Source organism: Bos indicus, chromosome 5 (genome assembly GCF_029378745.1).
Source record: "Bos indicus isolate NIAB-ARS_2022 breed Sahiwal x Tharparkar chromosome 5, NIAB-ARS_B.indTharparkar_mat_pri_1.0, whole genome shotgun sequence".
NCBI lineage: Eukaryota > Metazoa > Chordata > Mammalia > Artiodactyla > Bovidae > Bos > Bos indicus.
The window spans coordinates 40412688-40428334 of record NC_091764.1 but is presented as its reverse complement, the minus strand read 5'-3'; the positions used below and the strand labels follow the sequence as shown (position 1 = coordinate 40428334).

The 15647-nt window shown below is 36.5% G+C and overlaps 1 protein-coding gene across 1 annotated transcript in view; it reads left to right on the top strand.

The window, feature by feature from the left end:
• LOC109558391 (mucin-19-like) overlaps nt 1–14239 on the top strand; it is a gene marked incomplete at its 5' end in the record, with an annotated part of 61311 nt that extends 47072 nt beyond the window's left edge. The window contains 8 exon segments of the mRNA XM_070788754.1: nt 595–624; nt 8909–8940; nt 9029–9191; nt 9795–9832; nt 11399–11509; nt 12448–12487; nt 13117–13225; nt 13870–14239. Coding sequence (XP_070644855.1) covers nt 595–624; nt 8909–8940; nt 9029–9191; nt 9795–9832; nt 11399–11509; nt 12448–12487; nt 13117–13225; nt 13870–14053 — 707 coding nt within the window.
• Between the last annotated feature and the right edge of the window lie 1408 nt (nt 14240–15647).

The following is a 15647-nucleotide window of genomic DNA, read 5'->3' as shown; positions in this document are numbered from 1 at the left end:
CAACCTTCCTGGTAGATAGAATAAAAATATTAATCTGATTTTTAGCAGTTTGAAAATAGAACATGAAATTTATGAGTGGGTTGTTGGGTTGACCAAACTTTCTGACATGGGAAGCCTCAAAAAAACTAAGAAGTTTAAAGCATTTGGCAGGATTGGAGATAGAACAAGATTAAAATACTATAGGACCAAAAGAACATACAAATTCTTAGGGTATTAATACCAGGTAACACATAAAATGTTTGCTTTATTTATATATATAGAAAGTTATATGTTTTTTATACTGAGTTATCCTTTTCTTTATTTGATTATTTTATTATCCTATTTATCAAGAAATTTTGAAGAGAAATTTACTTTGATTGTCATTCCTCCTTTTGATTCTCATATTTCCTTCCCATTGACATTTGAGATCTAAAGGAAACACTCTCTAATGGTAAAATATCAAATGCCATATGGAGTGGAAAGGGAAGATTGATGGGAATATGTCTGCTTATAAGACTAGCAATGTGGCCATGTATTTTCAGTAATAAACTATATTTACTCCAAACCAATTACAAAAACTTGAGAGACTAATATGAGGTATCTGTTTTTACACAGGATGTACAACATCTCTTCCACCACCTCCAGGTAAGAATACCTACACTTGAAAATAAAATCATTCTACATTAATGATTCATCTTGTAAATCAGGCTTCAGAGGTCATACCAATAAAAGTCACTAGCTAAGGAAATGTTATAGAATAGGAAAACTTGAAGTGGATGAATTTAGCTTTTATTCACCAAATAGTGAATGAATGTCTATTTCGTCACACACAAACTAATAAAGCCAAACCAAACAAATGTATTTTGTCTCTTAGTCAAAATAGAATTTACTTACACAATAAAGTGTTTCATGTAACTATATGATATCCTGATTGAAATATTGCCTTTTATTTTTTAAACTAGATAATTCCAGCTATTTTTGAGGACCAAATTTTAGCAACAAAAATTAGGAGTAATCAGAATTTAATAATTTTAGCAGACTTTGAGTTTCTCTAAAATTATCAAGCCAATGTGGTGTGCTTTCTATTAAGTGGTGAAATTACAAAAAATATCATTTTCTAATATTAGCATACAGTGGGAGAAAGGATATTTTCAAAGAAACAATTTTCATATACAGGGTTATTGAAAATTGTTTCTTTGAAAATATCCTTTCTCCCACTGTATGCTAATATTAGAAAATGATATTCTTGGGGAACACATGTATACCTGTGGCAGATTCATTTTGATATATGGCAAAACCAATACAATATTGTAAAGTTAAATAAAATAAAATTTAAAAAAAAGAAACAATTTTCATATAAGGCTGAAAATAAATTTCACAGTGAAATATGTGACCTATGTATTATATAGCCAACACATCCTATGTGTTACACATCTTACATATATTGTATACTTTGGAAGGATTCTCAAGTATTTCATTAGAGAACTGGAATTTGAGAACAGTAAGTAAGCTAGTTTAGGGTATATACATCAAAGAAGAGAGACAAGGTTGAGATGATAGACCGGAGACAACCTTAGAAGCCAGAATGCTAAAATAAAATATTTAGTTTGCAGGACTATAAGAAGTATCTGATCAAGGCAATGATGAGATGAAAAGTAGGCTTTAGGAAAACTATCCTACCTGTGACATAGAGAATTGACTGGATCAGGAAGAGGTCTGAGTCAGAGCAACCCATAAAAAAGCCAATTATGCCAGACCTAAAATACTAAGGTCCTAAAATAGTATTATAATAAGTAAAATGAGGAAAGGAAGGGATTCAAGTGAGGATAAAGATACAAGATTTTGCAGTAGGTTCAATGCCAAATGATGAGAAGGGAAACAATTAAGATGACTTCTAAGTTTTAGGCTTAAGTAATTAAAAGAATAGTTTAGGCCTTAATAGGAGATGGGCTTCTATGGTGGCTCAGATTGTTAAGAATCTGCCTACAATGTAGGAGACCTGGGTTCAATCCCTGGGGTGGGAAGATCCCCTGGAGAAGGGAATGGCAACCCACTTCAGTGTTCTTGCCATGGACAGAGGAGCCTGGTTGGCTACAGGCCTTGGGGTTTCAAAGAGTCGAACAAGACTGAGCGACTAACACTTTCACTTTAATAAGAGGTGGTCAATTTAGAAGAAAAGCTGGTTTTGAGGAAAATATGATTTAATCTATTTTGTGCACATTGAGTTTGAGGTTCTTTAAAATCTGCTGGGGTGCTGTTTATTAGGCTGAGGGAGATCTGGGTCTATAGGCCATAAGAGATGTCTGTTCAGAAATTTGAGAGTATTCACTTGACACTTGGCACAACAGAACCCTGGGCACTAGGACCAAGAAGGAAGAAACAATGACACCACAGGAGACTTGGCTGTGGGTGTCTGGGAGTCTCCAGCAAAGGTGTGGGTCAGTGGTGGCCTGCTGCAGGATTGGGGGCACAGTCTGTAGGAGTACATGCATGGGATCTTTTGAGGGAAGTCACCATTATCTTCATTACCTCCACCATAGTTTAAGTGTTAATTGCTCAGTCTTGCCCAACTCTTTATGACCCCATGGGTTGAAACCCAACAGGCTCCTTTGTCCATGAGATATTCCAGGCAAGGGTACTGGAGTGGGTTGCCATTTCCTTCTCCAGGGGATCTTCCCAACCCAGGGATCCCAGGTCTCCTGCACTGCAGGCAGATTCTTTACCAACTGAGCTACAAGGGAAGCCCACCATAGTTTGGCCCCAGGTAAATAGTAGGGAGGAAACACAACTCCACCCATCAACAAAATTGGATTAAAGATTTACTGAGCATGGCCCCACCCATCAAAACAAGATCCAGTATCCCCCTCAGTCAGTCTATACTATTAGGAAACTTCCATAAGCCTCTTATCCTTCTCCATCTGAGGGCAGACAGATGAAAACCACAATCACAGAAAACTAACGAATCTAATCACATGGACCACAGTTCAGTTCAGTCGCTCAGTCCTATCTGACTCTTTGCGACCCCATGAATCGCAGCATGCCAGGCCTCCCTGTCCATCACCAACTCCCGGAGTTCACTCAGACTCACATCCATTGAGTCAGTGATGCCATCCAGCCATCTCATCCTCTGTTGTCCCCTTCTCCTCTTGCCCCCAATCCCTCCCAGTATCACAGTCTTTTCTAATGAGTCAACTCTTCTCATGAGGTGGCCAAACTACTGGAGTTTCAGCTTTAGCATCATTCCTTCCAAAGAAATCCCAGGGCTGATCTCCTTCAGAATGGACTGGTTGGATCTCCTTGCAGTCCAAGGGACTCTCAAGAGTCTTCTCCAACACCACAGTTCAAAAGCATCAATTCTTCGGCGCAAAGCTTTCTTCACAGTCCAACTCTCACATCCATACATGACCACTGGAAAAACCATAGCCTTGACTAGACAGACCTTTGTTGGCAAAGTAATATCTCTGCTTTTCAATATGCTATTTAGGTTGGTCATAGCTTTTCTTCCAAGGAGTAAGCGTCTTTTAATTTCATGGCTGCAGTTACCATCTGCAGTGATTTTGGAGCCCCAAAAAATAAACATGGACATCATCAGATGGAGAACACAAAAATCAGATTGATTATATTCTTTGTAGCCAAAGATGAAGAAGCTCTATACAATCAACAAAAACAAGACCAGGAGCTGACTGTGGCTCAGATCATGAACTCCTTATTGCCAAATTCAGACTTAAATTGAAGAAAGTAGGGAAAACCACTAGATCATTCAGGTATGACCTAAATCAAATCCCTTATGATTATACAGTGGAAGTGAGAAATAGACTTAAGGGCCTAGATCTGATAGATAGAGTGCCTGATGAACTATGGACTGAGGTTCATGACATTGTACAGGAGACAAGGATCAAGACCATCCCCATGGAAAAGAAATGCAAAAAATCAAAATGGCTGTCCTGGGAGGACTTACAAATAGCTGTGAAAAGAAGAGAAGCCAAAAGCAAAGGAGAAAAGGAAAGATATAAGCATCTGAATGCAGAGTTCCAAAGAATAGCAAGAAGAGATAAGAAAGCCTTCCTCAGTGATCAATGCAAAGAAATAGAGGAAAACAACAGAATGGGAAAAACTAGAGATCTCTTCAAGAAAATTAGAGATACCAAGGGAACATTTCATGCAAAGATGGGCTCGATAAAGGACAGAAATGGTATGGACCTAACAGAAGCAGAAGATATTAAGAAGAGATGGAATACACAGAATACACAGAAGAACTGTAGAAAAAGATCTTCATGACCCAGATAATCACGATGGTGTGATCACTGACCTAGAGCCAGACATCCTGGAATGTGAAGTCAAGTGGATCTTAGAAAGCATCACTACAAACAAAACTAGTGGAGGTAATGGAATTCCAGTTGAGCTATTTCAAATCCTGAAAGATGATGCTGTGAAAGTGCTGCACTCAATATGCCAGCAAATTTGGAAAACTCAGCCGTGGCCACAGGACTGGAAAAGGTCAGTTTTCACTTCAATCCCAAAGAAAGACAATGCCAAAGAATGCTCAAACTACTGCACAATTGCACTCATCTCACACGCTAGTAAAGTAAGGCTCAAAATTCTCCAAGCCAGGCTTCAGCAATATGTGAACGTGAACTTCCAGTTGTTCAAGCTGGTTTTAGAAAAGGCAGAGGAACCAGAGACCAAATTGCCAACATTTGCTGGATCATTGAAAAAGCAAGAGAGTTCCAGAAAAACATCTATTTCTGCTTTATTGACTATGCCAAAGCCTTTGACTGTGTGGATCAGAATAAACTGTAGAAAATTCTAAAAGAGATGGGAGTACCAGACCACCTGACCTGCCTCTTGAGAAACCTATATGCAGGTCAGGAAGCAACAGTTAGAACTGGACATGGAACAACAGACTGGTTCCAAACAGAAAAAGGAGTATGTCAAGGCTGTATATTGTCACCCTGCTTATTTAACTTCTATGCAGAGTACATCATGAGAAACACTGGGCTGGAAGAAGCACAAGCTGGAATCAAGATTGCCGGGTAGAAATATCAATAACCTCAGATATGCAGATGACACCACCCTTATGGCAGAAAGTGAAGAGGAACTAAAAAGCCTCTTGATGAAGGTCAAAGAGGAGAGTGAAAAAGTTGGCTTAAAGCTCAACATTCAGAAAACGAAGATCGTGGCATCTGGTCCCGTCACTTCATGGGAAATAGATGGGGAAACAGTGGAAACATGGACCACAGCCTTGTATAAATCAAAGAAACTATGAGCTTCTGCCTTGTAGGGCCACCCAAGACAGATAGGTTATGGTGGTGAGTTCTGACAAAATGTGGCCCATTGGAGAAAGGAACAGAAAACACTTCAGTATTCCTGCCTTGAAAACCCCATGAAAAATATGAAAAGACAAAAAGATAGGACACTGAAAGATGAACTCCCCAGGTCGGTAGGTGCCCCTTATGCTACTGGAGATCAGTGGAGAAATAACTCCAGAAAGAATGAAGAGACGGAGCCAAGGCAAAAACAACATCCAGTTGTGGATGTGACTCATGATGGAAGTAAGGTCCGATGCTGTAAAGAGCAATATTGTATAGGAACCTGATTTGTTAGGTTCATGAATCAAGGCAAATTGGAAGTGATCAAAAAAGAGATAGCAAGAGTGAATGTCAAAATTTTAGGAATCAGAGAACTAAAATGGACTGAAATGGGTGAATTTAACTCAGATGACCATTATATCTACTACTGTGGGCAAGAATCCCTTAGAAGAAATGGAGTAGCCATCATAGTCAACAAAAGAATCCGAAATACAATACTTGGATGTAGTCTCAAAAATGACAGAGTGATCTCTGTTTGTTTCCAAGGCAACCCATTCAATATCATGGTAATCCAAGTCTATGCCCCAACCAGTAACGCTGAAGAGGCTGAGGCTGAATGGTTCTATGAAAACCTACAAGACCTTCTAGAATTAACACCCCAAAAAAGATTTCCTTTTGATTATAGGGGACTGGAATGCAAAAGTAGGAAGTCAAGAAACACCTGGAATAAAAGGCAAATTTGGTTTTGGAGTACAGAATGAAGCAGGCCAACAGCTAATAGAGTTTTGTCAGGAGAATGCACTGGTCATAGCAAATACCCTTTTCCAACAACAAAAGAGAAGACTCTATACATGGACATCATCAGATGGTCAACACTGAAATCAGACTGATAATATTCTTTGCAGCCAAAGATGTAGAGCTCTATACAGTCAGCAAAAACAAGACCAGGAGCTGACTGTGGCTCAGATCATGAACTCCTTATTGCCGAATTCAGACTTAAAATGAAGAAAGTAGGGAAAACAACTAGACCATTCAGGTATGACCTAAATCAAATCCCTTATGATTATACAGTAGAAGTGAGAAATAGACTTAAGAGCCTAGATCTGATAGATAGAGTGCCTGATGAACTATGGACAGAGGTTCATGACATTGTACAGGAGACAGGGATCAAGACCATTCCCCAAGAAAAAGAAATGCAAAAAAGCAAAATGGCTGTCTGAGGAGGCCTTACAAATAGCTGTGAAAAGAAGAGAAGCCAAAAGCAAAGGAGAAAAGGAAAGATATAAGCATCTGAATGCAGAGTTCCAAAAAATAGCAAGGAGAGATAAGAAAGCCTTCCTCAGTGATCAATGCAAAGAAATAGAGGGAAACAATAGAATGGGAAAAACTAGATATCTCTTCAAGAAAACTAGAGATACCAAGGGAACATTTTATGTAAAGATGTGCTCAATAAAGGACAGAAATGGTACGGACCTAAGAGAAGCAGAAGACATTAAGAGGTGGCAAGAATACACAGAAGAACTGTAGAAAAAGATCTTCATGACCCAGATAATCACGATGATGTGATCACTCACCTACATCCTGGAATGCAAAGTCAAGTGGGCCTTAGGAAGCATCACTATGAACAAAGCTAGTGGAGGTGAAGGAATTCCAGTTGAGCTATTTCAAATCCTGAAAGATGATGTTGTGGAAGTGCTGCACTCAATATGCCTGCAAATCTGGAAAACTCAGCAGTGGCCACAGGACTGGAAAAGGTCAGTTTTCATTCCCATCCCAAAGAAAGGCAATGCCAAAGAATGCTCAAACTACCACACAATTGCACTCATCTCACATGCTAGTGAAATAATGCTCAAAATTCTCCAAGGAAGGCTTCAACAATATGTGAACTATGAACTTCCTGATGTTCAAGCTGGCTTTGAAAAGGCAGAGGAACCGGAGATCAAATTGCCAACATCTGTTGGATCATCGAAAAAGCAAGAGTTCCAGAAAAACATCTACTTCTGCTTTATTGACTATGCCAAAGCCTTTGACTGTGTGGATCACAATAAACTGTGGAAATTCTTCAAGAGGCAGGAATACCAGATCACCTGACCTGCCTCTTGAGAAATCTGTATGCAGGTCAAGAAGCAACAGTTAGAACTAGACATGAAACAACAGACTGGTTCCAAATCGGGAAAGGAGTACATCAAGGCTGTATATTGTCACCCTGCTTATTTAACTACTATGCAGAGTACATCATGAGAAATGCTGTGCTGGATGTAGCACAAGGTGGAATCAAGATTGCTGGGAGAAATATCAATAACCTCAGATGTGCAGATGACACCACCTATGGCAGAAAGTGATGAAGAACTAAAGAAACTCTTGATGAAAGTGAAAGAGGAGCTTGAAAAAGTTGGCTTAAAGCTCAACATTCAGCAAACAAAGATCATGGCATCCAATCCCATCACTTCATGGGAAATAGATGGGGAAACAGTGGAAACAGTGGCAGACTTTATTTTTTGGGGCTCCAAAATCACTGCAGATGATGACTGCAGCCATGAAATAAAAAGATGCTTACTCCTTTGAAAGAAAAGTTATGACCAACCTAGACAGCATGTTAAAAAGCAGAGATGTTACTTTTTCAAGTAAGGTTCATCTAGTCAAGGCTATGGTTTTTCCAGTAAGTCATGTATGGATGTGAGAGTTGGACTATAAAGGAAGCTGAGTACCAAAGAATTGATGTTTTTGAACTGTGGTGGTGGAGAAGACTCTTGAGAGTCCTTTGGACTACAAGGAGGTCCAACCAGTCCATCCTTAAGGAAATCAGTCCTGAATATTCATTGGAAAGACTGATATTGAAGCTGAAACTCCAATATTTGGGCCACCTAATGCGAAGAGCTGACTCATTTGAAAAGACGTTGATGCTGGGAAAGATTGAAGGCCAGAGGAGAAGGTGACTACAGAGCATGAGATGGCATGCTCAGTGGACATGAGATTGAGTAATTTCCATGAGTTGGTGATGGACAGGGAAGCCTGGTGTGCTGCAATCCATGGGGCCACAAACAGGCGGATATGACTGAGCAACAGAACTGAACTGAACTTGACATTTAGTGGATGCTGTAAAGATCGAGAAAAGTATCAGAGGAAAGAATAGAGACAAAATGAGAGGGATGAGAAAGATCTGCTATTTGAGAGGAATTTCTGAGTGTTCAGTCTGAAGGAGTAATATTTTCAAGGTAAGAATTTTAAAATGTTAGCTATTGTAGGGAACTTGAAGAACTGATAAGGAGGCCTTTAGACTGATAATTATGAGGTCTTAGTGAATTGTAGGATTGTGAAGGCAGAAGTCAGAAAGTGAAACAAAAGGTGAACAGTAGCCATAGATTTATTGACCACTGACAGGAGAGATCAAGATTTATCCTTTCTGAGGAGTGTAAAATTAGGAAATATATATATGCTTGCTAGGGAAAGTTTGCTCAAAGTAGGTGATTTATTTACCTTAAGGCACCTTACAACCCTTCACAATGTATCTCTGAAATCCTAGTGCCAATTCAGGTTTGGTCAACCTGGTGGTTATCTACAAATAGCAGACAGTTATATTTTGCCAAATTTAATTAGCATTTGTCATTTCATGCTAACAGCTTGTTATGGTCCACTGGGAGAAAAGAAGTCAGTAAGTACACAATTTGTCTCTACTTTAATACAAATTTGCTGTCATTTGTATGTTTGAATAGAAGTCTAAATTTGGATTGTATTTGTAGCCTGGAGACATATGGACTGCCAATTGCCACAAATGCACCTGTACTGATGCAGAGACTGTAGACTGTAAACTCAAGGAGTGTCCTTCTCCACCCACATGCAAACCTGAAGAGAGACTTGTAAAGTTCAAAGATAATGATACCTGCTGTGAAATTGCATACTGTGGTATGTATTCATAATACCTTGTTTTCTTTTCTACTTTATTTTATTGAGACATAATTGACATAAAACAGTATTAGTTTCAGGCATACAATATAATGATTCCATATATATACACACACACACACACACACACACACACATATATATATATATATATATATATATATATATATTGCAAAGTGATCACCACAGTAAGTCTAGTTAACACCACCTATAGTTACAATATTTTTCCTTGGAATGAGAACTTTTAAGATCTACTTTCTTAGCAATATAATGCATTATTTGATTTGAATTGAATATTTCTTTACTTATTCATATATTCAAGAGATATTTATTGAGCCACTAATCTGAGTCAAATAGTTGATAGGTATGACAAATAGCAATCAATATTTGCCTCTTAAAATTTACTATCTTTTGAGTAGGAGAAACCTAGAATTAACAGTTATGAATATAATCAGTAGATTAAAAGGAGATGATGGTGTTATGGGAAGAAACTTTATAATGTTGCCTTGTTGACTGGTAAATATGATCTCATATACAATTTCTGTTTTATAAATAAAAAATTATAATGTTTGTCTTAGGGTAAAATATGTATTTGTTTTTCAGAACCAAGAACATGTTTATTTAACAATAATGACTATGAGGTAAAGTTATTTCTACTTTAATATACTTTTATTATCATAATTAAGAATAAATGCAGAGTCTCTCAGCTAATACAAAAAAAATCATATGTAATGGTGGGGTGGAATCCATTCAGTTTTTACCCATATTCATTTCAAAAGAAAGGTCAAATGTAACATCTACCACAACTTGCTTCAAAGGGGAACAATAGTCTTGGTCATTAATCTAACAATGGAGCTGTTGAACAGAATTTCCCATGGGTTTCCCCAGGTGGAGAAGACATATAACATTCAAATCAATGAACAGAGTTAAACTGTAATTATAATCAGAAAGATCTAATGGCTGAATTGTCAGAGATCAAATAGGAAAAAATCAGAACTCCATTCTGAGGATATTACAACACAGTATATTCAGGGCTGATCTGACAACTGATTTGACATATTGGAAAGTAATTTAATTTTTTTAGAAAAAGTATCAGAAAGCCATAAAAAACAGATGATTCTCAAATTGATAATAATACATGTGAACTGGTGGCACTAAATATTACAAGAACTAAATCTAGACTAAAATATGTGGTATGTTAGGAAATACATAAAACAGAGCCTATAAGTTAATAATAATTTAATTTGGTTAAAGTTAATTTAATTTAATAATTTACTTTGGGGCTTCCTTGATAACTCAATTGGTAAAGAATCTGCCTGCACTTTAGGAGACCCTGGTTAAATTCCTGGGTTGGGAAGATCCACTGGAGAAGGGATAGGCTACCCACTCCAGTGTTATTGGGCTTCCCTTGTGGCTCAGCTGGTAAAGAATCCACCTGCAATGCAGGAGACCTGGGTTTGATCCCTGGGTTGGGAAGATCCCCTGAAGAAAGGAAAGGGTACCCACTCTAGTATTCTGGCCTAGAGAATTCCTAGGACTGTATAGTCCATGGGGTCTCAAAGAACTGGACAGGACTGAATGACTTTTACTTTACTTTGGTAACTCATTTCTTATACTCACATTTCTACTTGGGTTTCTTAAATTTTAGTTTTAAAGGTGATCTGATGAAAATCTATGACAGTTTTGGAATATAAAATATGATGATATTTAAAGAACAAAGCAAAATTATACCTCTAATCATTTATATGCAAAACAGTTGAAATAATAAAATTTGAGCTTACCTGAAAGTTCACTTTGTGATTTGAGGGAATTTCCCAAACTGATGTTTGAATTTTGTACATAAAGCAATTATAAAGCAATCTGAGTAGCAATCTAGAGAGCTTTAAAAGCATAAAAACATAAGCAAAGGTAGAAGATATATTGTGAGATTTTTTTAAATCCTTGAAAAAATATCATAGAACTACTGTAGATGAATCTTAATTTGAGGATTGAAAATCTTGACACATTCTGTGCCCTCAGTGAAGATCTTTGATTATTCATGGAAGTCTTTAACCTACTTTTTCTTAAATATTAATCTAATGGCTCAAAGTGTCTCTGGAAATTCACTAGACATTACAAATTTGAAAAGATGTACAGGATTTATTGTCAACCTGAAACAGAAATGAAGATCAATAATCATTAGTTCCCTCCTCCTCCCCACCTTCCAGGTTGGTGCTTCATTTGCTGACCCTAACAACCCGTGTATCTCTTACTCCTGCCACAACACTGGTTTCGTTGCCGTGGTTCAAGACTGCCCGAAGCAGACCTGGTGTGCAGAAGTAAGTCATCTTCTTAAGTAATAATCAACAAGATTCACTTCTTATGATAAATATAAATATATCTAGTCTTATTCGTAAAAGTTTTTGCCTAGCAATAGACATAAATCTCTTACAGATTTCATTCCAGTTATGTCATCTACCTTTAGTTGCCAATTATACTTTTCATATCAAATATGTATTTGCAGGCTCTATAAAGCTTAATCTAGTGCTATTCTAGAAGTAAGTTACTGTAGAAAGACTGTTGCTATATTTTAAACAACAACAACAAAAAGCTAGTATTTTTCAAGGTCATGGCTTCAGGTTAATAATTTTCTATAAAAGAACACATTTTAAAATAGAATCACCTAAGTATGTACAGTTCAGATTGCTCTTTGTGTCAGTTTTTATCCCCTGAAAATAAGATGAGGGTTTTGCTTTAATGAATGTGTAAGCTTAAATTATTAAGGAAGTTTTACATTTCACTAATTTTTTTCCTGAAGATATAATTGATAACATAAAGTTTTATTTTAGACTGCCAACTTTGGATTTCAACATTTACTGAGTTTTTACTTCAGAGAGTTATAAGTTTGAGATTATAATAATGTAAGGTACAAATCTTGCTTGTGAGAAACTTAAGTGTTGAGTCATAATGTCATTATTAAAGTATATTTTTCAATTAAGGGAGGAGTATTCTTTTATTCTTGGGCATTTTATTTTAAAGAGGAATTTAGTTTAAGTGTTGTTTTTCCATTTCTACCCACTGTTGAAAAGTTTGGTGTTAATAGTCTCACTTTTATTACTATGCTTTCCTCTCTGTGTTGATTGGATCTGAGATCTTTATGTTTATCTGTTCCATTCCTTCCTTTGTAATGCCATTTCAATAAGTTAACAAATGCTATATTATTTATAGAAAAATACAAGATTTTTTCAGTCATTTTCTTTTTCTCTGACTCCTATAGGAAGACAGAGTCTATGATTCAACAAAATGTTGCTATACATGTAAGTAAAATTAAATTCCACATATGAGAGAAATGTAAATTGTTAACAAAGATTTAGTGTTTCTTTAAAACAAAATGACAGATCATTAACACAAAGTCTCCTGTGTTTTTAACACAACCAGTAATCTAACTCATATGCATACTGATGATTAATATAATGCATTATATTTTCTTACTTATGTTGGTTGCAACACTCTTCCAAGTAAAAACCAGTGATGTTTACAAGGGTGAAAATTTAATTTTCATGGAAAAAGTTTTGTTTGCTCTCCTAACATTGGCAAATTATATTGTAAATTGTTGTATTAGATCATAAGGATGATCAGCAATGAGAAAACAGATGTGCAAAACAACCATCCCCCCTTTTTCCTCCTCCCCTCTTTCCTCCTTCCTCTTACCTTCTTCCCTTTCTTTTCCTTCTTTTCCTTCCCCTTCTCCTGTGATAGTAATAATAGAATAATAATAACATTTATTGAGTATTACCCTGGTACCTTGTGCTGGGTGCTGAGATAGTCCCTCCATACCATTGTGAAGTATTTGTTATTATTCTCTACTTTATGATTAGGAAAATTGAGACTTAGCAATTGTTAATGTTAAACCTCATTTCTGACTCTGTTTTCCATTTTGTTTTAGGTAAACCTTATTGCAGATCTTCATCCGTGAATGTGACTGTTAACTATAATGGTTGCAAGAAAAAAGTTGAGATGGCAAGATGCGCAGGGGAATGCAAGAAAACCATCAAGTAAGTTTCTCTTTGTATACTGTATGTGAAGTTCGTAGCATTGTGGAGAAAATTAAGCTTTGAAAACATTACATGAACAAATATTTACATGAGATCTAATTATCAGGACCTGATTCAAATAAAATATTAATATCTACAAAATAAAATAAACATTTTAAATAGTAATTAAGCATTTTGAAGTTGTTTTCTATATAAGTCAGACATAATATGTTTATGGTAAATGTATTTATTTTCATAAAGTAATTACAGACATAAGTCAAGCAAATACTCTTGCTTAAAAGTGTTTTTAAAAATGCCACTTGCATTTTAAACATAGCATATATTACATGTTTTCCCTTTTGTATACTTTCACATGTAGATTATTATGGAGAATAATAATTTGGTATTAAGTTGTATATTTTTAAAATGTTCTGTTTATATTTTTGTACCATATTGCTCTAACTGTGAGGTTGCTATCTTCACTTTTTTGGTCTTATATACAAATTACTATGAATCCATAGCAGAAATATACAATAAAGGCAAAGAATAAATTGGCTAGAAGACTTGCTAAATCATTTAGACAATTGGAGTCTGAGCATTGATGTCAATTTATTTCAGAAAGCATTCTGAAAATATTTATTACTGAACCTTTTTTTTTCTTTTAGGTATGATTATGATATCTTTCAGTTGAAAAATTCATGCCTTTGCTGCCAAGAAGAAAACTATGAGTATAGGGAAATTGATCTTGACTGTCCTGATGGTGGTACAATACCATATAGGTACAGGCATATCATTACATGTTCCTGTTTAGACATATGCCAACAGTCTATGACTTCAACAGTCAGTTAATAATAAATGGCATTACCTTTCCTGCTGTAACAGACCAGGTATTTATTTTATAAGTGAACAAAAATAATGACTAAATTGTGAAAATAACTAAACATTTACATATTGCTCAAAAAGTGAGTTGTCATTATGAGGTTTTTTGTTCTTTGATTGACTGGATCTAAAAAATAAATACAACTTTGCAAGCAATTAGTGAACATGTGTATTTATTTGGTAGCAATAAGAATTCTGGAAGTCAAGGAGAAACTAAGTCATGTCATGGCTCCTCAGTATATTTGTCTTCTACTCTTCATCTGGATGAGGCCATTATCCTATTTTGTTCCTTTACTTCATGGTTAAGCTTATGAAAATGTGAATTTTGTTCATCACCCCTTTCATCTATGACACCTCCCTCTGCTTAGGATACTGGTGACCTTCTTATGATTTTTTCCTGTAGGTTCTGATATCATTTTCACTCTTCCATTCTTGAAACATTTTTCTTGCAGTTTCTATGACATCATTTTTAATTAGCATTCCTATATTCTGTGGACACTTTCACTTTTGCCAGTCTTTTAAATCTCAGTCCTCCAAAGTTGTATCTCCTTCCTCTTCTCATTTTACTGAGGCTCCTTGGAAGATTTCATCAACATAGGTAGATGTGTTTATACACTGAATATTTCCAATCTATGCCTCCAGCCCTAAACTCTTCTTTGAATTACATCAATAGAATTGCATTGATAAAACTGAGTTTACATCTCTAACTGGACATTCTGTGCATGGAAGCTAAGTTGCTTCAGTCATGTCTGACTCTGTGTGACCCTGTGGACTGTAGCCCACCAAGCTCCTCTGCCCATGGCAAGAATACTGGAGTGGGTTGCCATGCCCTCCTCCAGGGGATCTTCCCCACCGAGGGATTGAACCTGCATCTTTTACATCTCCGGCATTGGCGGGCGGGTTCTTTACCACTAGCGCCACCTGGGAGAAGCCAGGTACCACAAATTCAGCAAGCCAAACTTAAATGTCACTCCCCTTAAACCCACATTTCTACTTGTATTTTGCATACCTTGAGGTAGTTAGCTAGCAGTTGAGGTTCAATAATATCATGACTGTCATCTTCAGTACATTCTTTGCTGCTTCACACACATACCTTCCCATATGCATATTTCCAAATGTGCCTTATACAACATTGTTTACATATGTAAAACATACACAGTTACTAACAACGTATGTTAGTACATTAGTACCTTTCCAAATCCATTTTCTCATAATCTACTTCTGTACTACTCACCTTTTTATATGACTTGGACTATTGGTAAATTTAACCATCATCAAACACTGCATGTCCAATGGTGGTTGAAGAATTGATATGTTAGGATCTTGGTAACTGCCAACAAAAGGTGAACAATAACTAAATCCAGGTGGATACTACAGATACTTTTAAATTTGGTCCCAATGCCTTTGACTTTCCTCCATGTCTTGTCACTGTTTCCAGCTTTTTCTTCCTCTCAGTCTATACCAGAATCAGTCAGTTGGCAAAATGTTTGGTATATGAGCCCTTCATAATCCGAATGGGTGGCATCATAAGTTTTTCAATACCTTTTACATCGGGGAATGGTAA